This window comes from Chanodichthys erythropterus, chromosome 23 (genome assembly GCF_024489055.1).
Source record: "Chanodichthys erythropterus isolate Z2021 chromosome 23, ASM2448905v1, whole genome shotgun sequence".
NCBI classification, from domain to species: Eukaryota; Metazoa; Chordata; class Actinopteri; order Cypriniformes; family Xenocyprididae; genus Chanodichthys; species Chanodichthys erythropterus.
Genome location: NC_090243.1, coordinates 20040150 through 20065562, shown reverse-complemented (window position 1 = coordinate 20065562; position 25413 = coordinate 20040150). Strand labels below are relative to the sequence as shown.

At 33.7% G+C, this 25413-nt stretch overlaps 1 protein-coding gene and 1 long non-coding RNA gene across 4 annotated transcripts in view; both read left to right on the top strand.

Moving 5' to 3' along the window:
- gfod1 (glucose-fructose oxidoreductase domain containing 1) overlaps positions 1-23685 on the top strand; it is a 32313-nt gene extending 8628 nt beyond the window's left edge. Inside the window, exons 1-2 of one of the 2 annotated variants that reach the window (XM_067378285.1) lie at positions 15974-16086; positions 16988-23685. In XM_067378285.1, the coding sequence (XP_067234386.1) occupies positions 16011-16086; positions 16988-17910 (999 nt within the window). In that variant the 5' untranslated portion in view covers positions 15974-16010 and the 3' untranslated portion in view covers positions 17911-23685. Of the gene's footprint in view, positions 1-15973; positions 16087-16987 lie in introns of those variants that run through there. The other variant, XM_067378284.1, reaches the window with a different exon arrangement.
- The window catches only part of LOC137014248 (uncharacterized), a 439549-nt gene that overhangs the window by 362141 nt on the left and 51995 nt on the right, over positions 1-25413 (top strand). The gene's annotated exons all lie outside the window — the stretch shown is intronic.

Sequence of the window (25413 nt, the reverse complement as noted above, 5' to 3'; positions counted from 1 at the left end):
ACTTTATTAAAAGTTTAATAGATTGCTATTAAAATTCATTTATTTTTCCATATTCTGCATTTTTTGTTTTAAATTTTCTGGATTCCGTTTTATAATTAATTAAATAGCATGTCAAATCAAATGACTTTATAAAATTTTAGCAATTTAAATAATTTATTAACATTTTTACAATAATTGAGCCTTATGAAATGTTTTATTTTTTCAGAAATTCTGTATGTTTTTTCTGAAAATTATCAAAAATGGCTTTAATCAAATTAAGGTGTAAAAAACATGAACAATTTCATTAATTTTTAAAAATGCAATGAAATGAAAATGCAACAGTTCCTTTTTATTTTTGCTGCACAAAAAAAGAAGATTTACTGTTAAAATTAAAACATTGAAGAGTTAATCGTTTTTGAAAAGTACAAACTGTACGATAATAATATATTTGTCACAATTTCTTCGTTAAACCAAACTTTTATTTTGACATGTTGTAGATTCTGTGTGTATTATGATATGACCAATAAATCTTGAATTACTGAACGCCTTAATAAGGCCTTTCAGTCGTTCACAGCAAGGCCTCATCTGCGAATGGTCTATACGGTCAGCGAGTCGTCTGAGACCCCGGAGACTCCGGCGCGGCGGCCCCGTTCCCATGCTTCCGCTGAATACCGCCACTTGTTTCGGGAGTCCCCCGGCCCGCCACCTTAAGCCTTCTGGACCACCATTTACATGCTAATGTCTGCTGGGAGAGTGACTGCGAGAGAAACGCTCTCTGAGTCCTGTGAAATTCTCTTTGTTGGCTCAGATGAATCGAGGCGAGGCTCTTTCAGCCGGCTTTCTCTGGGCCCTGACAAGTGAGCATTCCTGAGCATATGTGTGGACGGAAGAGAGCGTCTGCGCGAGCCTCTCGCTCTTCATACGCTGTTTATCCGTCTCTATAAGCATGACTAAACTCACACTGATGTTCATTTCTCCACTGCAGTAGTGTTGATGCGTTTGAGCTCGTCACACTCAGTAAATAAAGTCTTTTTCACCTTCTTTTCATGAGGTGAAGTGTGCTCATATTCTTACTTGATATCTCCATTGCCTGGCACTCGAAGATGTTTTAAACAGTGATAATGCTAACTTTAACTTTTGCATGTGTTTGATAGTAAAAAATGTGTCGTAGCAAATACTGGAGGATAAATGATGCTATTTTACACTAGCATTTGTTTTTAGGTGTTTGATAATTAACAGAATTATTTACCATCTTTTACACTCTTGTCTGCAAACATGATCATGTTATATGAGAAATTTGACTTTTATTTAGTTTAAATTGAAAGTAAATTATGATCCACATATGTCTGTCTGTGTCTACATGTTCACGTGATGCCGAACTTAAACCATTAAAAACATTCTGTAATTCTTTAATTAAACTTTAGCAATCAGAAAGCATGTCTAATTGCTTAATTAATTCATTTTTAGGACACTTTGGATTTTTTTTCCCCATTTTATTTTTTCTGAATTACATTTTAATGGTTCAAATTAATTTTAAATTAAAAATTAAATTAAATTAAAAATTTGTTAAAGTAAAAAATTCTGTTACTTTAAATTAAATAAACATTATCTGAAATAAATTATTATTATTATTATTTCATCTAGTTTAAAAAAATAGCTGAAAATAGTTTGTAATGATATAAAAATTAATAAAAACTATAAAGTATAAAAAATGTTAAATTGAAAACGTTTCATAATAAATTTGTATTTTGTATTTAATCATAAATAAACAGAACAGAATTTCACATAATTTCTGAAAAAAAAAAAAAAAGACATTTCATAAGGCTCTATTTTTGTAAAAATTGAAATAAATTGTTACATTTTATGCATTCAATTGATTGGACATCTTTTTTTTTTTGGTTATTAAAAATTAATTAAACTGTTAAAATAGAATCCTGAGAAAATAAGATGGAAAACATGAAATGTGGGTTAAAATAAAATAAAATAAAATAATAAAATAAAAATGGCAAAAACATACAACATATTTACTTAAACTTTAACTAAAATTAAATTGAAAACAGAAATGATACAAAAATAAAAATGAACCCAAACTATTAATAAAACTCTCAGTGTTTAAAATAACACTGATGTTGACGCAATAATGTAGTCAGTGCAAAAACACATAAACATATAGTAAAATTGAAAACTGAAAGCACAAGATGCCAGGTTCATGTATAGAGAAGCCACATGCACTCTCACTTCCTGTGGTTTGTGACTACATCCTGTCCTCAGAGCCTGGAGAAGGGTCTGCGTGTGGGTGGACTTCTGCTACCTTTTCATAAATCGTTAAAAGTTGCTCTACTATCCTGGTAACATGGTGTGATGTCACAGGAAATAAGAAACAGGAAGTGTTCAGGGGCAACGGCGGTAATGTGAAATGCAGACTCTCAGAATGCTATCATTGTCTTAATAAGGCAAGAAGGTCAAACCACAATGTCTGATAACATCCTTCCTTTTCACTGCACTCCCTTTTATGGAACTTATGCAAAAATGGAAAAAAACTGTTTTTATTTTATTTTATGATTTTTTTTTTTCATTTGATTTTTTAAATTTATTTTATTATATTTTTATTTTTATTTTTTATGAATTATTTAATTTCATTTAATTTTATGATTTTTTTATTAATTATTTAATTTAATTTTTATTTTTTTATTTTAATTTTTTAATTATTTTATTTGATTTTAGTGTTTTTTATTATTATTATTATTATTCTTTTATTTTTTACATATTTATTTAATTTTAATTTTTATTTATTTTTTTGGTATGCCTGAGCCGCAACTGCACTATATGTCGGTGCTGCACACGAGGCTACTGGCGCAGACATAAATGTATATTTTTATATAAATGTTTTAAAATATCTAAAACAATTAGTTAAAACTGAATTTAAAAGACTGTTGGATATTAGTGAGTTCAGTAAAGAACCGAGGATTACCATTAAGCCGGTATAAAGTCAGTCATTATCATGTCAGTTGTGTGTTTTCTCTTTACTCCAGCAGTTTCATGTTTCAGGCTTAGATTAGATTTACTGTGAGGCTTTTAAAATCACTAAATGTCCCTTTATATTACCCATAATTCTTCATGTATGCTCTTTCTTGCACTATAATAGCATGCAGTATGTATACTAGGCGCAGTATATGAAGTTCCGTATGTTAATGAGGTCATGTGACAACAACATGGAACATTGTTTCACATTCTATTTTTTAAATATTTGGAATGTTTGGAATGGAATACTAGTTTAATACCACACAGTATTCAGTTAGTATCTAGTATTCCATTCCAAAAAAAGCCAAATGTTCCAATTCTACGCTACTTTGTTGTCACATGACCTCATTTACATGCATTTACATGTTCCAGGTTTTATTCAGCATCATCTCAGAAATTAATACGGATTCACATTGCAATTTCTATCGCAATTCTGTGTAAAAGTGTGTTGATGTTTGCCAGCAAAACTAGTATGAGTAGCATAGTCTGAATGAGATGTCACATTTGTACAAACTTTCCAGACATGTCTAAAATATACTGTCTGGTTTTGCACCAAATATAGTAAGACCTGGAAGAAAAACGTTCTGGTTGATTTAGCCAAAAGCGCTCACTCCTGACAATTTCAGTGTTGAAGAGCTTTGCAATTAAGTTCAGTAATGAAGGTTTGACTCCTACAGTCTCAGCAGCTCCGCACACGCTGAGAAGAGAAGGAAAACAATGAGAACAAAACTGAAATTGACCTGCCAATCAAATGACAACATACTCAGGCTGCCCGCAGTGACCTTTGACCTCTGCATGCTCTGATAAAGTGTCATTTCAGCTGGACTATGCAAATATTTGGCTTTGCATATGACGAAAACAGACGTGATAGTCAAATGTACAGTGAACACTATCAACAATACAGCGAGTCTTTTGAAGAACTGATGAACACTTCAGCAATGGAATAATAATCTGGCTTTGTGTTTAGTGCATAAATAATGTTTAAAGGGATGGTTCTCCCAAAAGTGAAAATGAAAATAACAAGCAAATGACTCATAATGCATATTCCCATTCCTCCAAAGTTACATGATAGATTTATGTGAAGAAAAATAAGTTGTTAAAAGAGTAAAATTTAAGTTGTTATTTGCTAAAAAGCTTAAGATTCTGGTTCTGGCCCTCCTTTACATGTTCATATGAGTGAATCATTCAGTGAATCAATCAGTGAGACTCAGATCCTGATTAAACCAGTATGTCCCTGTTCATTTAAAAAAAAAAATGCATGGAAAATAAAGATCAGCACATTCTTCAGAGCATGAGGCTGAGTAAATAATGGCAGAATTTTCCTTTTAATATACAGTACATAGCATCTTTTTGCATCCCTTTATTATAATTACAAACATGCATTTCATAACATCTCGCATTCGACTTGTTCATTTGACTGACTGGATGTTTTTGGATTTAGAGTTGCATGTCACTTTAAATTTTCTGAAGAGTGGTGTTTGCTCACACTGAGTGTTGTGGGTGGTCACCATGACGTTGTTAGGTGGTTGCTAGGGTGTTCTGGGTGATTGTTTACAGGCTGTTTAATAAAATTGATGTTCTCTTTTCTATAGTACTGTAGATATGTTCCTTCAGTGCAAATCTGTGGGATTTTTTGTATATAATACAGCCTCTTATAGCTTAAAAACAATTACAGACATTAATTACAATCAGACACTGCAATTCTATTGTTGATTCGTTTTGATGAATCAAAGGATAATGGAATGATTCTTTTCCACGAATGTGCATGTCATAACACATCTCAGCAGGATCAGATAATCCAGATATTCATAGCTCTTGCAGTCCTTCAGTCTGCTGTGTCATCATCATATCAGGAAGAAATGAGATTAGGATTCCAGGGAGGAATTCAGGGCGGAGTCATCATGACTGATCCATTCATGAGCCAGTTCTGTGCCTCATAAACACAAGATCTAACGTGTCAATCTTTGCCATCACTGCGAATCGTCGAATCACAATTGACCCTGTTCACATTCCTGTGGCTGGTTGCATAAACTGCAAAAGTTAGTCATCAGATATTTGTCTGCAAGACTGTTCAAAACTTTTTTATGTTAGTTGCATAAAAACATAGATTGGTCTAATCTGATACCGAAAGGTAAGACTGAGTACCTCTAACTAACTAACTGTTCTTAAGACACAGTCTTAACATAATGCAGCTGACCCCTTGTCTTATTGTGAACGATTAATTTGTGCACATTATTCTAAATTATATATATTTATATAACAATATATGTATTTTTACATAAATATATGAATGTATATAAATATATGTATATAAATGTATATTTGTGTATTTATTTTTGATTTATTTATTTGTTATACATTTTATTTTCTATCATAAATATCTATCATACATTATATATATAATTTATTTCCAAAACATTTTAATTATATAACAACATTTTTATTATAGAATTTTTTATTATCTTATATAAAATGTATATAATTATTTTATTTATAAATATGTAGAATTATTATAAAATATATAATACTATATTATTATATATTAAATATTTTAATATTTTATATATATATATATATATATATATATATATATATATATATATATATATATATATATATATATATATATATATATATATATATACATAAATGTAAAAATGCATGTAATTATATATATAAATATGTTTATAATGCATTTATATTTTTATTATTTAACTTAGTTTTACAATTTGTTATTATATAAACGTGTGCATGTGTGTGTGTGTGTGTATATATATATTAGTGCTGGGCAACGATTATTTTAATCGCGATTAATCACATGATTTTTCTGCGATTAATCGCGATTAATCGCAGCATGCCCAAAATTCAATAATGAAATCAAAAGTAGTGTATTGCGTAATTTTATTCTTTCAAAGTACTGCTGTATGAACAAAAGTGCAATAGAGAATACGAACCGACGTCACACCTCGTTGCATGCCGGGGCGGCGTCGCCATTTTGACAGGATCGCCCTCTATTACTCGTACTGAAATTAATACGGATTCTTGCTTACCTTTTGTTTTGTTTCTGCCATTAAGTGGAACGTTAACATTTTTAATGGTATCGTTTGCATGGAATAGAAGCTATTTTTTCGCATCGCATGATCATTTTATTTATTTTTTCACTGAAGTTTTGTAGGATTTCGTTTACAGTGTTGATCTGTTTACCGTGTCGCACGCTGGACGCTCACTGCTGCTTCAGCCGTCATATGAAAATCCAAATAAATCTATGTAATTAACACACTGAGAAAAGTCGATTCATTTATTTGTTGGAAACGTTTAAATGATGCTTAACCGAGCATATTGAGTAGGCCTACTTGTCATTGTAATTCCCCTTTTCCATGATCACAGATGAGGAGAATCAGAGATTATGGGTCAAATTCAGCGGACAGACGGATACGAACACACTGTATTTTTATATTTATTTTAACAAATGACAACCACACTAAGCAACCTTTATAAAACCGTTATGAAGAAAATTTATAAAATGGTTACATTTTAAGTGATACTGAAAGTTTATATTTTGGTGTCATCCGTTTTTCTGCATGTGCTTTATTTGTAAATAGAATTTGGTCTCTTTAATATCAGTCTAATGCCGTGTTCAGACTGCACGATTTTAGCCCCGATTTTGGCTCGCCGACAGGTTGAGAAATCGCCGACAAATGCCCGAAATCACAGGCAAATCGGTGCTCGTTCACGCGAGTGACAATCACGCAGTGTGAATGAGCAAAGACGCGATCTGAGAGAATATATATATATATATATATATATACATACACAATTTATTTATTTATTTGCAAAACATTTAATTTTATTACATTTTATTTATTAAAATTTTTACAAATTATTATCATTAATTTTGTAATTTTTTACATTATATAAAATGTATATAATTATTTTATTTATAAATTTGTAGCATTATTATATAATAACTCTAAATAATATATATAATATAAAATATATACATATATATATATATATATATATATATATATATATATATATATATATATATATATATATATATATATCTCAGATCATATTTGTTGTGCGTTTTGGCATTTATACATATATAAATATATTTGTTTATCTCACACAACATGCTGTACATTTGTCCGTTTGATTCCCTTTCAGCGTGTCCTGAAAGGGAATGCCGCTCTCGGCTCTGAGCCTGGGGACCCTGCCTTCCCGCTTTATTAGCTTGAGGCGTTTGGCTTAGAAAATCACAATGACGAGGAATTCACCCAGACACAATAGAGTGAGGCGCACTACATCATGACAAGAGATGACGGAGTCAAATAACCGTCCGCTGGGACGCAGCGAGGCCATTATCAGACAGACACTGTACACGTGCCAGCGACGTGTTCTTCAGTTATTATGAGGCTTTCCAATTGAATGTCCTGTAATTGTTTTGACAGATTAATTAGAGACGGACGGCTAATTGTGTGTCCGTGCATTTGCATGAAAAAGAAATACAAGGACGTCTAGAATAACAATCCATTTATGTGTCACTCCAGTGATTTATGAATGCAATCTGCACGGCTCCTTTGTAAGTCCGGCTGATGTTTTATTGCAGTAAGCATGTCGATTTAATGCAGTTTGTGTGTGCTTTAATAAGATGAAGGTGAGGCTGTGGTTAACTGGCCCGTAGAGACTCAGAGGAGCATTCGGTGCACATGGACAGCGGATCAATGTCTTTTGTTTTCCTTCTGCGGAGGAGAACGAGGAGGCAGTTTATGACAGCGACAACAAACATCATGTTTTAGAAGGTTTTATATCCTATTTTGCAATTATATGTGGTGTTGATTTTCTAGTTCACCACTTTTTGACTGCACTGAGACTATATATAGATGTGTAGATATACAAGTTTGGAATAATTAGGATTTTAAAATCCCCATTTTGCTGCAAATCAGCATATTAGAATGATTTCTGAAGGATCGTGTGACACACAAGACTGGAATAAATTCAGCTTTGCATCACAGGAATAAAATCCATTTTAAAAGATATTCTAATAAAAAACAGTTCTTATAAATTTTAATAATTTTTCACAATTTTACTGAAGTTTTACTGCTCTGCCAACAGAAAAACCTGTTTGAAAACAGTCATTATTTTTGCCGTTTCATTTGGGGACCCAAAAATGTCCCTCTTTCCGGCATCATGCCTGTCTCAAGAAACAGTCTTCCAGTTGAGATCAAATTTAGAAAGGGAGGTTGTTGTCTGAGTGTTTGTACGCCTGGTTTGGTGTAAGCCTCTGAATCACAGAACAAACATTGCAGCAGTGTTGGAGACAGACTCATCCATCACAGCACATTCACATGCTAATGCTAACGTTGGCTTCAGTCGGCAGAAAACTCTTGTTTATCAGCGTGTGTTTGTGGCTCATCTATTCATCCAACTAACTGGCTGGAATGTCTTCTTTCTCTTTCTCGCTGTGACTTATGTCTTGTTTTCTGGTCAGTATTTATTGTGACTCAAAAACACACAGTTAGAAACACTTGTACAACACAGCCTTTGCAGAACTTTAGTCCTGGACTATTACATTTATTAAATACCACTGGTGTAATATAATATATTACATATGTTTTAATAATATATTTTTTGTTATATTTATTTATTTATTTATTTATTTATTTACTGTGAATTTAATTTGGTTATTTATTATAATAAATTATATTATAAATATTTATATATATTTTTATCATTATCATTTATACAGAGAGTGAGAGTTTATATATATATATATATATATATATATATATATATATATATATATATATATATATATATATATATATATATATATATATATATAGATATATATATATATATATATATAGATATAGATATAGATATATATATATATAATATTCAATATTGATATACATACAGTATGTATATATATATATATATATATATATATATATATATATATATATATATATATATATATATATATATATATTTATTTATTTAAGTAGTTATTTATGTATTATATATAACTATAACTATAATTTAATATATATTTATATATTTGTCACATTTAATTAATAAAATGTATTTAATATTAATATACATACAGCATATATATATATATATATATATATATATATATATATATATATATATATATATATATATATATATATATATATATATATATATAGAGAGAGAGAGAGAGAGAGAGAGAGAGAGAGAGAGAGAGAGAGAGAGAGAGAGAGAGAGACAGAGAGAGAGAGAGAAATAATTTTATTTATTTAAATAAAATTATTTATTTTATAATGTGAATTTAATTTGGTTATTTATTATAATAAATTATATTTAAAATATTTATATATTTTTGAATCATTATATATAAGTATTTATTTATTATATATAATTATCATTTCATATTTATTTTTATATATTTGTCACATTTATTCTAAAAATGTTTTTTTATTATTAATCATATATATATATATATATATATATATATATATATATATATATATATATATATATATATATATATATATATATATATATATAATTGGAGTAAATTATATATATATATATATATATATATTTATATTTTATATTTATTTAAATACAATTATTTTTTATTTATTTATTATATTTAATTATTGCTTCATATATATTTATATATTGGTCACATTTATTTTTAAAAATTAATACATTTTTATTTATTATTAAGCATATATATAATTTATATTTAATATTAATATACATACAGTATATATAGAGAATTTTATTTATTTAAATAAAATTATTTGTTTATTTATTCTATAATCATTTCATATTATATCATATTTATATTATGTATATTTATATATATTTACTATGTATTTATTTCTCATAAATTTATTTATTTATTATAAATAACGCATTTCTATAAATAATAATTTTCATAAATATTTTTAATTCTTGTTATATATTTTTACAATTATATTTACAAGACACAGCTTTTGCATGTTTAGGACTTTTAATGTCATTAAATAGTTCTGAAACTGTTCATTCATGAATGAAAAGCATGAATGCAGCAGCAGATGATCAGATGATATTTCATAAGCTTTTTAAAAGCCAGAACAGCTCTTGATTCATCGGTCACATGATCACCTGAAACAACCAGCTCATTGTTTTGCTGTGATGAACCCACATGTACCTAACTGTACAGTTCACCATAGTAGTTCCCGTATGTGATGCGTCCGACACTCTTCATGATCTTCAGTGTGTGTTTGGTGAAACGCGCGGCTGAGAGCGTCAGAGGGCAAGTCATTTTATGCAACTTCCTGGTTTTCTGTCTTTGACGGATGGAAGTAGATGGAGAGCTTGTTCATATAGCATAACAGCACACTGATGAAGGCTATTCCCTGAATGCAGTGGAAGATGGTTTGGACAAATGCATCAAGTGCATAAATGGAAATGGAAATATTTCTGCATATAAAGCAGGTTGTGTGTCATTCAGAACTGAATTGAGAAGCCTTTTAAATTGTGATTCGGTTCCTGAATTTGAATTGATGTAGCAAACAGGATGCAGATTTGCAATTTAAATTTAAATGTAATGAAGTAACGTTCAAAATAATTCAAATACATGCACTTTTTAACTAAACAAAGACTTATAAGATAATCTTTGACCAAGCTTTGTTTAAACAGTTTAAGATGCCTTAAAGTGTGAACATTTATATGCCTGGCCTTTAGTAAATTAGTTTTAATCATGTTGTTTGTTTTACCACTATTTGGATTGTGAAGCAAGAGTAACCTGTTTTATTTCCCGGTTGTAATTTCCTGTGCTACACTGTAAAAACATATTTTTCAAAGTCGTAAATAAAGATTATTAGAGTATGTTTTATTCTAGAAAATACAATTTCAGTCTTTCTACTTCAAAAATTCACATTTAATGCAATGTGCAACTTAATTATTGTGTAAGTGTAATCATTTGTGTAATTTACTGTGTTTTCAGTGTATACTGAGATATTATTCAGATATGACACAACATGTGACAGTATTTGCAATATACATTACCTTAATGTTCAACATGAAGCGAAGTTTGCAACCCATTTTACTATGTATTTCTGATTAAGGATGTTCGAAATGTAGGATTTGACTTGGATTTTATAGATCAGGACCTAATGTGATGACGTCAAATGTGTTTTAAATCCACATGGAATCAGAAGGGAATGTGAGTTTTCAGTGATTGTGTTTTTTGATTTCATGTTGACTTTAAAAACAGACCAGAGAACAAACAGGTATTCTTGCATCTGTATGACGATACTTTAGCATCTTTACGATAGAATCTGTGTGTGTGTGTGTGTGTGTGTGTGTGTGTGTGTGTGCACTGGCCTAGACTCTCACAGTATTTGTAATTCAACACCTGAAATGGCCTCTGGCTCTCTGTCAGAAGTCTTTCTCTGTGCTGCAGTCGTGATTTGATGCTCTTACAGTCAGTGTCTATCTATCTATCTATCTATCTATCTATCTATCTATCTATCGATCTATCGATCTATCAGAGAAGTTTGATTCATTTCTGTGAATCAGTTCGAACTGTCCATTTCAGTGAATCAATTGAAAGCTTTGATTCAGTGATATATTTGTGCATTATCATCATTAAGAAATGCTAATGAAGGAATTAGAGTGGCATTTTACAGTACATGTTAAATATCAAGTATAATTTCCCCTATGTTTATTTTGTGAAAAACAGTAAGAAAACAGTGTGCCTTAATTTACATCAGTGTCTTTTATACTATAATACAATTTATTAATGTTTTTAATTAGCTTTTATTTGTATATTTTCTTTTTAATTTGTTTAGTATTTTTATTATGTGCTTTTGTCGTTTTTATGTTTTTTTTTATTCTATTTAGCTCTTATTTTTATTTAAATTTCAGTTTGAATAATTTTAGTGCTTCATTATATGCTTTATTTATTTCAGTCAAGGCAACATTTCTAAAAAAAAAAAAAAAATATATATATATATATATATATTTAAATTTTATTTAAATTAACAAAAACATTTAGATAAATTTGAAAGGTATAAACACATGCATTATCAGTGGATGTAATATTTAGTGATTAGTGAATATGTCTGCGTGTGTTTGTCATGTCTGTGCGTGTGTTCACGGACCGAGACACGAGCCGCTCGCTGTGATTGATGTGAGTGTGAGGTCACCCGCATCTCTGCCATAAAGATGCAGCTGTATCCTATCACACACACACACACACACACACACACATTATCTCTCCATTCATCGTTCCAGACGGAGTGGAAACGTGAGATCAGGCCGTTGGAGGAATCTGTTTCCAGCACACATAGCCAATCCTGTTTTACTCGCTTGTTTCTCTGGGCTTGGATGTTTTTGGACCCTGAGGTAATGGGTCAGGTGTGTGTGTGTGTGTGTGTGTGTGTGTGGGCCAGTGAAACTGTTGATAAGGCAAGTAAACTGGGCCAGCAGAAAACTCTTTATTGTTGAACCCTGAACTAAATACGGCGTACAGAATAGATTTGATACAGTAAACCTGAACACATGAATCCTTTGACATTCATAACCCATTTTACTTTCATTTTGTGTCATATTTCAGAGTGAAAGAGAATATTCAAGGAGTATGAAATGACGTCAGCCAATTTAATGAAACATTTTGAAGGCATACTTTTGTTTGAAACAATGAATTATTCACGGCGAGAGCAGGAACATGCATTTAAGACAGTAAACAGGGTCAATTGTGACTGAACAAATCGTCTGTCTCTGGGGGTTTCCTGCTGAAATCATGTTTTTGTGTGTACAGATGAAGATAGAGCCAACCGCTCCATTTATCTTCTCACCTCTCGGTTTGTGTCTGCTCTTAATTGCAGTCGGACATCAGTTCCTCTCTGTGTGCTTCCCGCAGCGGCTGCTTTGAGTTTCATCATTAGTTGTTTTGTAGTGCAGGTTTTTGCTTCACCTTTAACATCTCTCTCTCTCTCTCTCAGTTAGAAATCTCCATTAGGATGATGGAAGTGTAATTATCTCCTCTCCGCTGCTCTCTAATGCACCAATTAAACTCGGCGCCTGGAAAAGAGCGTTTATGAACTCAACAATGAGGCTGAACATCAGCAAAGCAGATTCAACACATCAGAAAAGATAACAAAGATCTTGCCTTGCGATTCATTTTCTTAGTTATTCAGAAATTAATACATTACTGAAGCACATCCACTAACTAGAATATTGAAAATAATGCAGCCAGAATAATTATAAGAGATTTTATTCTTACCAGTCAGAATTTGATGCCATATTCAATGTGAAGCAAATATACTGTTTTAGAGTCATTTGACTGCAATAAAAAAATCTTCTTAGTATGTTTTTAATTAGTCTTTTTTGACAGTCATTAAAACAAGACAATTTTACTTGAGAAGCAACACTGCGTAAGATATTCAGACTTGTTTGCATCGATGGTCTTATATTTCGTCTCACCGCACTGGCAGATCTTTTCATGTTTTAAGTGTCAAGTTAAAATGAGAGCAAAATCTTCCTGTGCAGTAAGAAAAATACACTTCAACACAATCTATGAGTCTTAAAGGGGTGGTTGATTATGATTTCACTTTTTTAACTTTAGTTAGTGTGTAATGTTGCTGTTTGAGGATAAACAACATCTGCAAAGTTACGACGCTCAAAGTTCAATACAAAGGGAAAATTCACTTTTTTAAGGACTACAACGAGCTTCTTCCCTAGTTAGTGACATCACAAACTCTAAAATTTACATAAACCCCGCCCCCGAGAACATGCAACAAAGGGGGCGGGGCCATGTTGGGCTGCTTTAGAGAAGAGGAAGAGTTGTTGTAGTAGAGTGTTGTTGACAAGCCGTCATTTTACGTCAAACGAGGGTCAATTCAACACAAAAGATGAACATGACGGCACATGCTAGTGGATGAGTTGAATCAACATAAATTTATCCACTAACCATTCAGAAACGTCTAAAAGTTGTAACTTCTTCCTGAGTCTCTCCATCAGTGTCGACTCCGGTTTGAACAATGTAAAGCTGAACACTTTCGTCATTTTGGCTGCGTGAGATTCTCCAGCTTTGTTCTTGTTGAGCTGTTAAAGCTCCGCCCTCTTCTGGAAAGCGGAGCTCATTTGCATTTAAAGGGACACACACAAAAATGGCGTGTTTTTGCTCACACCCAAATAGAGGCAAATTTGACAAGCTGTAATAAATGATCTGTGGGGTATTTTGAGCTGAAACTTCACACACACATTCTGGGGACACCAGAGACTTATATTACATCTTGTAAAAAGGGGCTTCTTTAAAGTCTTAAACAGCATTGCTTCTCACGTAAATTATTAGTTATTTTAACTTGCAAACAAGACATTAATTAAAAATAAGCTTTTTATCCTTCTTGTTTTCATTTGTGTCCAATTAAATTGGTACCAAAAGGTGCATTAAATGATAATACACGAGTACAAGAAAACAAATATTGAGGTATTATTCTATTAAAACCCTTTCACTCATTATACGAAAGGTTCAAAAACAGGATTTTCACAGCGATGCCATAGAAGAACCATTTCATGGATGTTTAAAGTTCTTCATGGAGCCGTCAATCCCAATGAAGAAGCTTTATTGTGTCGTTCTGATGGAGCTGTGACTGTAGAAAGAGATGCTGATGTGTGTCAGTTCAGAGCTTTGAAGTCTCAGTCTCTGTATTATTCATGACTGGAGAATCAACCGCAATCCCACAGATTTTCTCCTCCACAATCCATAAAGGAGACCGTTTGTGATCATTTTTGAAGATTTTAGATATATAAGATATAACAGCTTTTATTTTCACCAGCGTCTCTTGATTTTCAGATGGTTTGTGTCATGTCGCACAGCTCTAATCTGCTAAATGCAACTGTAACGCATGAAAACATTAGAAACATCGTGATTTTCTGTAAAGCTGCTTTGAAACGATGTGGTTTGTGAAAAGTGCTATCATAGTGAACTAGATGTTTGGGTGTTTTGAGTGGTTGCCAGGGCAATGCTATGTGGTTGCTAGGGTATTCTGGTTGGTTGCTGGGTTTCTAAGCTAGAAGATGCATAATTGTGTGTTGAGAGGATAATGACATGGGATGCAGTGTGTGTGTGTGTGTGTGTGTTGTGCAGGTACAGTGTGGATTAATGCTGGTCTGATCCCTAGAGAGGAAGGAATTGCAAAGCCTTAGTATCCTCACACTAATGATCTCTCTCTCTCTCTCTCTCTCTCTCTCTCTCTCATGTACCAGAACTGAGTCAGGTTGAAGGGGAGGGGCTAAAAAAATTAAGAGGGACTGATGACATCATCTGAAAGGGAAAGTCGTTTCAGAGGCAGAGCTAGTTAATTTTAACGTTAATGGAAGATCATGAAGACACTTTTTTTTTTTTTTTTGCTGCCCCAGAGCGTAAATTGAGAAAGTAAAAAGACGGTTTTTATTTCATGTTGACTGAATAGTGACGGCTGTTGAACCAACACAGATTTATTTTCTCTTCTCACACACTGGATGTCTAGAAATGGGTCAGTGGATTAATTTTCTGACTCGGATCTTGCCGTCGGGAGCTAATGTGAGATTAGCCTGCTAGTTTATTGTGCAGTAAGTCTCAGGAAAATGCCATTCATCAGACAGGACTCTACAGGACCGATGACGGTACGCAGGGATTCACTGTAACGTCACCTGATGCTCTTATTTATCTCCGCTTTTAGAATATGCATTTTTATTAGTTAATATTATATCATAGTCTGTCTGTATACTTGATTCTGATTGACTAGAATGCAAAAGTCAAATTACTTTGAACAGCTTTTTTTGGGTCATACACCACTGTTCAAAAGTTGTAAGAATTTAAAGAATCTTTTGTAACATTATAAATGTCTTTACTGCCACTTTTGATTGATTTAATGCATCCTTGCTGAATAAAAGTATTCATTTCTTTAATTTCTTTTCAAAAAAATTGAAATTAAATATCTTACTGACCCCAAACTTTTGAACGGTAGTGTATAATGTTACAGAAGCTTTGTATTTCAGATAAATGCTGTTCTTTTGAACTTTCTATTCATCAAGGAATCCTGAAAAAAAGTACACAACTGTTTTCAACATTGAAAATAATCATAAATGTTTCTTGAGCAGCAAATCAGCATATTAGAATGATTTCTGAAGGATCATGTGACACTGAAGACTGGAGTAATGATGCTGAAAATACAGCTTTGATCACAGAAATAAATTACTTTGTGAAATATATTCAAATAGAAAACAGTTATTTTAAATTGTAATAATATTTCACAATATTACTGTTTTTACTGTATTTTTAATTAAATAAATGTAGCCTTGGTGAGCAGATGAAACTTCTTTTAAAAACATTAAAAATCTTTTGGACTGTACTGTATATTCAAATGGAAAGCAGCTATTTTAAATTGTAATAATATTTCTTTTTTTTTTTTTACTGTATTTTTGATAAATTAAATGCAGCCTTGAGACTTTTTGTATTATTATTTTATCTATTTTTATACATTATTAACTGGAGTTGATAAAAGTTGTATTTTTTATTAATATAAAAGGCTCACAGTAGGATACAAATACTCAGACCTCTCTGAGGTCATTTCATTGTTTTGAAACCAGCATCACATTGAATTTAATATTTAGGAATCTGCTGCCATCTGCTGGTATTTAGAGGTACTGAAATGAAAGGAAACGTGTAAAGTGATTGTTCCACAAAAAAACATCTTTTCATCTATACTGAAAAAAATACTTTGAAGCTATTTTAACTGAATGATTACAAAGAAATGACAACACTGAATTAAACATTTTGAAGACTGAATTAGTATTTTACTCCAATAATCAGTATTTTTTACCATGTACTAGATGAGCTCAGCAATTCCCTGATGTCTTTTTATGTCTCTGTGATTGATTGATTTATTTTAGGTGAGTTTGTTTGAATATCACCTACACGTCTAACGTTCTCTCTCATTTCCTTTTCTAGGTATTGGAAAAAATGTAATATGTGACCGGACGGCGACTCCGCTGGACGCCTTCCGCATGATGTCAGCGGCCCAGTACTACCCGAAGCTGCTCAGCATCATGGGTAACGTGCTGCGCTTCCTCCCCGCCTTCGTCCGCATGAAAGAGCTGCTGGAGGAGGGTTACGCCGGCGAACTCCTGGTCTGCGAGGCGCAGGTTCACGGCGGCAGCCTCCTCGGGAAGAAGTACAACTGGAGCTGCGACGACCTGATGGGCGGCGGTGGTCTGCATTCGGTGGGCAGCTACATCATCGATTTACTCACCTTTCTGACCGGCCGGCGGGCGGCGAAGGTGCACGGCTTCCTCAAGACGTTCGTCAAGCAGACCGACCACATCCGAGGAATCCGTCAGATCACCAGCGACGACTTTTGCACCTTTCAGATGGTGCTGGAAGGAGGCACTTGCTGCACGGTTACGCTCAACTTTAACGTCCCCGGCGAGTTTCGGCAGGAGGTTGTGGTCGTGGGAACGGCCGGAAGGTTGAAGGTTTGCGGGACGGACCTGTACGGGCAGAAGAACGATGGCGAATGTGGTCAGGAGCTTCTTCTTAAGGACAAAACCCAAGTAGGGGACGCGTCCCTCCCCGACAAGGCTTTCCGGGACATCCCGTCTCCCTACCTCACCGGCACCATCTGCATGGTTCAAGCCGTACGGCAGGCGTTTCAGGACCAAGACGACCGGCGCACTTGGGACGGACGGCCGCTCACGATGGCCGCGACTTTTGAGGACTGTTTGTACGCGCTTTGCGTCGTAGACACGATCAAGAAATCAAATCAGTGCGGAGAGTGGCAGAACATCGTCGTGATGACGGAAGAACCGGAGGTCAGTCCTGCGTACCTGATCAGCGAGGCCATGCGTCGCAGCCGGATGTCACTGTACTGCTAACGCGGCTCGTGCATGGACGCAACTGGATTATAGTCCCGAACATCATACGAGTTAAGGCGCTGTTCACAGCAAGACGAATGTTTGATGCGAAAATGGTGTAGCTGTTAATGCGACTGTTCAGACCAATGCAATGTTTTGTTTTTTATGGAGAGGTTTGGTAATCTCTTTTCCATATGCTTTTAGCACAGCATATGAAATTAATGAACTCTTTCCCTGCCAAACACAGAATTTTCCGTTATATGTGAGAAAACGATTCCCCGCCATTCGTGTTTTCACTGTTACACCGTGTCCTATCCAGACGCGAATTAAAATCCCAGCGACAAACAATTTGTCTGTCCACACCAGACGCTACACGACTATGAGACGTGTTAAAGTCAATCAAAAATCACAGCCAATCAGAAGAGTGCATGGGCGGGCTTTCTCTGCAAGTTTTCCCGCGGAATTGGGCTACTTCGCGGGTTGTTTTTCATGTACGCGCGTTGTATCGGCCCAAAATTACATGATATTTAGCCCCTGGAATGCGAATTTTACCAGGGGAGCCCAGCCAAAAATGCAAATTTTACCCCCAGAAAGCAATTTTTACTGTGGGACCCCCCCCTGAAATGCAATGGACTATATGCACGGGTTACTTCCTGGTTGTCGTTAAGCCAGCTCGAGCACTTCCGGTGAACTGTTCATTCTGTAGTCGTTGTACATCGACACAAAACCATCTATGGTTGACTTTTTAATGTTGTTTTTAATTTGCCAATAAACCAGTTTTATTGATTGCAATAAAGACGAAGCTATTGGGACTGTTTAAAAATGCCATATCTGTAACACACACACGCATTTTTCCCCAGCACTTCAAATGTTATTTTTAATGTGATGAACACAAACATTATTTGTTCATCCTTCTGAGATTGTCCCCATTGTAAAACCGAACGTTTAAAAATGTAGGAAATTTAACATTTGATAGAAAACACTTATTTAAAAATGAAAAACACCGTAATTAGCACTTTAACCAGCATGTGGCGGCAAAGTAGCATTTATTTGCACACATATCAGCCATTTTCTCTAAACGTTTTTCACTTCGTTTTTGACTAAATATTAAACATTATAAAATAACTAGGTTTAAAATACATTTTGTCAATGTGAAGTATGAAATACTCACAAAATCTTATGTAAAACATTAACTTTTATTGTGAATTACACAGAAAGCGAGCACCGCTGAGGTACGTCTTTATTTATTTTTTATGCTGTCTTACGTTTGAATAACTAAATTAATGCTATGCCACACTATTTAAGTGACTATATTCTGATTATAAACTAAGTATTACACTAATGATGCTCAACACACCAGCAAATGACATCTCACCGGAAGTTTTCAAGCTGGCTTATATTAATGCGGAAGTTCTAAAGAACGCTCCGTGCTTATAGTCCATTGGGCTAGTTTTGAGGAGCAATTGTGCGGATTTTGTTGTGAAAACCTGGCAACCCTGTCTGAAATGGCGACATTCATTGCCATTTTTTGTGTTGTTGTTCCAACCGCGACGTCGCAGAAAAATAGAAACCGTTTCTAAAATAGATTCATCGCGTTTCGCCGTCGCGGCTAGTTAGGACATGTTATACGCTAGATGGCGCTTTGACACATCTTCTGAAAGAGTACTGAATCTCCTTATCAGATCACGTGTGAAGAAGTTGAAGAAACGAGTATATGTAAAATAACGCGATCACCAACATTAGACAGCAAATGAATCAAAACTGCCTAATGTTTCTGAATGAAATGTCGACCCAGGATAAGCTACAGGACTGTGCAAGCATTAGGAGTTGATGGACTCCATCTGAACCATCTATGTTTTGATCATAGTCCTGAATCTGATCCAGATGCAGGCTAGTTTTTGATTAAAAACATGCTTTTCTCTGCTTTTTTGCTCAAAATGTTGCTTTTTTAATGAAATTTACCCTATTCAAGTGTCAAGGAATGATTAGAACTAGAATAAAACATATTTTTTGTTTGTTTGTTTAAATAGGCTATATTGAATATTCAGATATTTATACAGCTAGATGTTCTGGGGGCCATGATTTTTTTGTGAAAATTAGCAAAAAACGTTGATAGTGCCTGACAACTTTTTTGAAAAACGCTGGCGGGGAAAGAGTTAAAGATTTGAGCTCAAACGCATGAGCGCTAAAACATGAATGTGTTCAAATCTAAAAATTACGATTTAAAGCACGTTTACAGCTAGATGAATATTTGGTGCAAAAAAAATGTGATGCAATAAACGAGCGAACATTTGCATGCCGAGATGCAAAAAAAAAAGTATTTCTGCTTTTCTAAAAGCGCCACCTACTGTCATTGAGTGAATCTGCATTTCATTCAGCACTGGTCTGAACAGACAAATTGCACGCGGGAATCATTTGTGCCGAACACTCGTGCTGGTGTGAACAGGCCTTTAGAGAGGCTGGATTCTGGGAATACCGGGATACTTCACCTTGAGGACGTGCAGCTGGAGGAAACATTGTGCCTCTTGAGTTGAACTTTCAGCTGACGGGCTTGACTTGTGTTAAAACATCAGCTGCTGGGACTTTTGGTGTCCAAGCGCTGGTCAAGTATGCAATAAAAATCTGCTGTCGGAAGAAAAACAAACAAGGCCACGCTTCGCTGAAATGCCTTTGTTCCTGCGATGTGTTTGTAATTCGAGGATAGCGCAAAAAACAAACATGCACTTTTGCTTTTCAGTCTGACTTCACTTTGAAGGTCCCCATTGTTTATTCGTGTAAGTGCAACCCAGACAAGGTCATCTGGCATCTGTCGGCACGTGTTTGCATGCTAGTGTGAGTGTGTTTAATGTGCACATGGACTCCAGCAGTTAAAACAATGACTGCAAATGCATGAAATCTCCACTGACGCCGTAAACTAGAGGAATTGCTGTGTATTACGAGCTCTGGACAAAACACAAAGAATGTCAGATGTTTGTTTCAAGCGTGTGTATTTATAATCCCGATGTTTGTGTGGTATCTTGATCATTATTGCTGTAAGTCTGAAAGATTTTGAAATGTAAACCAGTTTTAGTCAGGTCTGAACAGGTGTTTTTAGGAGGCCGTCAGTGCTTCTCAGCTGGTTTTGCTTTAGGATCCAGATTTTATATTAGAAATCACGTGGTGACCCGACAATAAACAAAAATCTGAGCTAATATTATAAACTAATGGTCAAAATGTTTTAAAACATTAATGTTTTTGCTCTTCTGCTCACCAAGGCTGCATTTATTTGATCAAAAATACAGCAATATTCTGAAATATTATTACAATTTAAAATAACCATTTTGTACTTTAAAATGTTTTAAAACGTAATTTATTCCTGACATGCAAAGCTGAATTTCCAGCATCATTACTCCAGTCTTCAGTGTCACATGATCCTTCAGAAATCATTCTAAACTGTTCTAATGCTAAGAATATTAATATTATCATGAACTGTTTAGGCTCAAAAATATGCAAAGTTAAATAGGAAAACATTTTTGCATAAATAATGTACACATCTGGGTCGCATTTCCTTATTTTCAGTGTAATTTGATTCTTCTCTACCAAATGACAGATGAATTTGTGCTGAAATACTGTAAAGTTTGGTTGGACGAATGACAAAATGATGCATTTCTCCTTCCTTTTAAAATTTAAGCCCATTTGACTGTTGTTTTTATTTATTATTTTTCGCTCTTCAGGCCCAATTTCCTGGTTGAGAACAGACTGTTGCTGAACGTTGCACTTCCTCGAGGGTTAGTTAATGCAAAGTCATATTTTAAGCCTGAAAAATATAAACCAAAATATCTTTCAGACATGCTAAAGGTGCTAGAGATCTTTTGCTCTAAACATATGATACCTGTATTGGTCAATTTTAATAATGAATCTCTAGTTTAAAGTTTATAGTTTGATGCCGTTGTAAACTTTACAGGCTGGAGATTCTTATAAATCTGTTATAAAAAGGTAGGAAATAATGATTAACGTACAGAAAGCTTGGATGCATGCGCCGGCTGTCGTCCATCACTGTGCAGCTGCTCACTGTGTCATCTTCCTGATGAAACACTGTAGAGTCGAACCGTACGTGGCTGTATTTTATGTGTATTGACCTGCTGTACATTACTGGAAAAACATGTTGTTTATGAATGGTATTTATTTTTTATCCTGAGTGTTTCATATTAAATCTGGAAGTGTATTAATTGTGATACAGGAAATAGAGGCCTTTTTTTGTGCATTTCTACAGGAAGTGTGATGTCAGCGTTTAAGAGTCCCACACAAAACCTGTCCCGGTTTGTCTCAGAAATGTGATTAGTCTCTCTACTGAAACGCCGAACACTTGATCATCAAAGTAATGGAAATGTCTCTTCAAGGAAAAATCATCTCTGTAGGACGGGAGAATGTTTAAAATCATCCTCTCTCAGGCTGCTTTCACAGCTTACACAAAAGCAGCATGTCAATAAAGCTATCAAACTGACTGTTAAACTGTTGAGGCATAAATTATAAAATTAACATTTTGAGTGAGCCATTGAACAATATTGATTATCATGAAGCTTAATTGACATGAGGAGGTAGATCACATAACCAGAAACCAAAGAAACAAACTAAATCATTTGAATTTGGTTGAATAAATATGGTGTGATCAAATCTGCGCATGGATCCATTTAGTCATTCTGAATGTCGCCATGGACACAAATCATTCATATTCTGAGGAGGCTTAAAGCTTTCAAGGGCTGTCATCTCGTAAATTATGATAATTATGGTAATTATGACACAAAATGAATGCAGCATAAGAAAAAAATGCTTTAGGAATTATGAAATATCAAAATTTACAAAAAGTCAAAATTATGAGATACTAAGCCTTAATTATTAAACAAAAAGTTGAAATGTCATAATTATGACGAAAGTAAAAAAAAAAAAAATTAAAAAAAATTGACTTTTAACATTTTTAATATAATTATGACTTTTAACATAATTGACTTTTATGAAATTGACAAAAAGTCATAATTATTTTTTTTTTTTGTAATCATTTTAACTTGCCATATTTGTGACTTTGCCAGTTTCAACTTTATCTGATTATTGACTTTTTGTCATAATTATTTTTTTTTCTTTTAATTTAGACTTATTTTGGATTTTATGTGATGTGATATGATTTCCTAGACCTCCAGAGATGATTTTTCTAAAAACAATGTGAGACATTAAGGCTGCAATAAAAATAGGGCTTGATTTTTATTCATTTTAAAAGACTTTCTCCATCATCTATGAGACTTGTCTTAATGGAATGATCTGGGATCAGTAAAAGTTAAGCTCTGTTGCCACAATTTGCTAAATACTGTATAAATATCTTTTGATATTGAACCCAGAAGATTCCTCAGATATTCTCATTGCATCACTGACGGCGATACAAATCTGTGCAGTTCTCCGAGACTCGTTTTTCAGTGTTCCTTCAGTGAGTCTCAGTGATGTTGAGAATGAAAACGCTGTCGTGATGTCAGTCTGCAGATGTGAGAGGAACGTTTGGTCATCATCAGAGCTGTTTATCCCAGAATTAACATGGACAAACTGGAGTCGAATGTGATGACTGTATGCTTGAGCTCGCCTGTTTCTGAACAAAACTCAACGATACTTCAGCTGCAAACATGAACCTGTGAAAACACATGTTACATCTGGAAATGTTTCAATGTAAGATAAGGCTTGTTCTCTGTGTATGTGAATATCTACTGTATCCTCGTCCTGCTGGGCAGCATGTGCAAACACACGGTGTGTGTGAGTGATGGAGACTCATTAAAGAAGGGATTCAGCAGTGAAATGTGCTCTGGGTCTGTTGTTTTCTCTCTATTACACAATTCATAGACGAACTGGATGGCAACAGTTTAGTTAATAAAATGTTTAAAGCAAGAAAAAAATCAACTTAATTCAAAAGAAAATGAAGCAGATATTTTGTCTTGTTTTTTAATTCTGTATTTATTTATTTATTTTAGAAAACATAACTTATTATCTTATGTAATTTTGCTTTAGTAAATGTATCTTGTTATATGAATGTTAAGATATTTGTACTGGAAAAAAGACAAAAACACTAAGAAAATCCCTTTTTGCAGTGCATCTTATTAGGGAGGACATGGTTGGAGATGTGAATGAATATCCAGCCTGATCTCACAATCAAAACGCATATATTTAGACGTGAATTAAAACTGTATAATACCTATCTGCTAAATTAAAGGTATTATGATGACACACACTTGTTTAGGCCTATTTTCACACCGAGAACCCATATTAATCAAATGCTGTAGAAGAAGTTAGTTGACATAACAGGATCTTGCAAAATCTGCTGTGTTATAGATAATATTCTTACTACAATAGAAGAATCTGAACAAAACAGCGCCTTGGATGCATGCGTGCGTGTCCTCTGTAACACGTTAAAGGTACGTTAAGGATCTGGACGCCAGTGAATGTAGAATTATGTATATAAATATAATTATTATTATTATTTAAAAAGCACGTTACAAGGCGCAATAGTACCTGATCGAATAAGCAGCAGTTATGAGAATCATCCATGGAATATCCGGCCACGCTCCGCCTATAGGCTACACTTTAAAGTATAGGCGATACGTAACCATTTATACTTTATTTATGTGAAAATACATTATACTTTTACGTTTCTGAAGCCCAAATACGTGTATATCATACGTATATGCGTCTATTTAAATGTCACATGCATACGTTTGCAATGGTCAAATTTTACGTACAAATAGACACGTATTTTCATGAGATCACGTTGGAATATCAGACGTCTGAAAGAAAGTAATTATAATGTAGTGAAATAAAGCAAACATACCAATGTGTAATAGCTTTATTTATAAAGAAAACCAAGCCCCAAAAAAATCCAAAATAGTGTATATATGAAAATTAAAACTGTAAATCGCATGAAGCTATAGCAAATTTGTAATGTCATTAACAAAAATGTGCAAATGTTACAAAAATGAATTACAGCTCCCTCAACTATAGCAAATATCATCACACCACACTATTCACAGTGAATATGTCTGCATTTTGTGACAAGAAAAAAAAATGAAATAAGTTTGAAAAACTATGAGAATCTGAACCCAAACTATTGAGAACATCAAGAAGACAAGCACTTCACCATCCTTCACCTTTAACCCACAAACATATAAACACACACTGGGTTTTCGTAGACATAATGATTTTTATACCGTACAGACCATATATTCTATCCCTACACCTAAATACAAACTTTCTGCATTTTTACATTATCAAAAGAAAAAAGAAAACCCATCTTGTGTGATATTTAAACTGTTTTCCTCATAGGGACCAAAATATGTCCCCGCAATGCCAAAGATTTCAGGTTTTACTATCCCTGTGAGGACATTTGGTCCTCAGTTTTACTCAGATACACAAATCTTCTATTTCTTCTCTGCATTCCTCCCTCTTTGGTTTGTTTCTTAATCTAGATGTCTATTAAACCTGGCATTGTATATTACAAAAGTGATTGGCTCTATG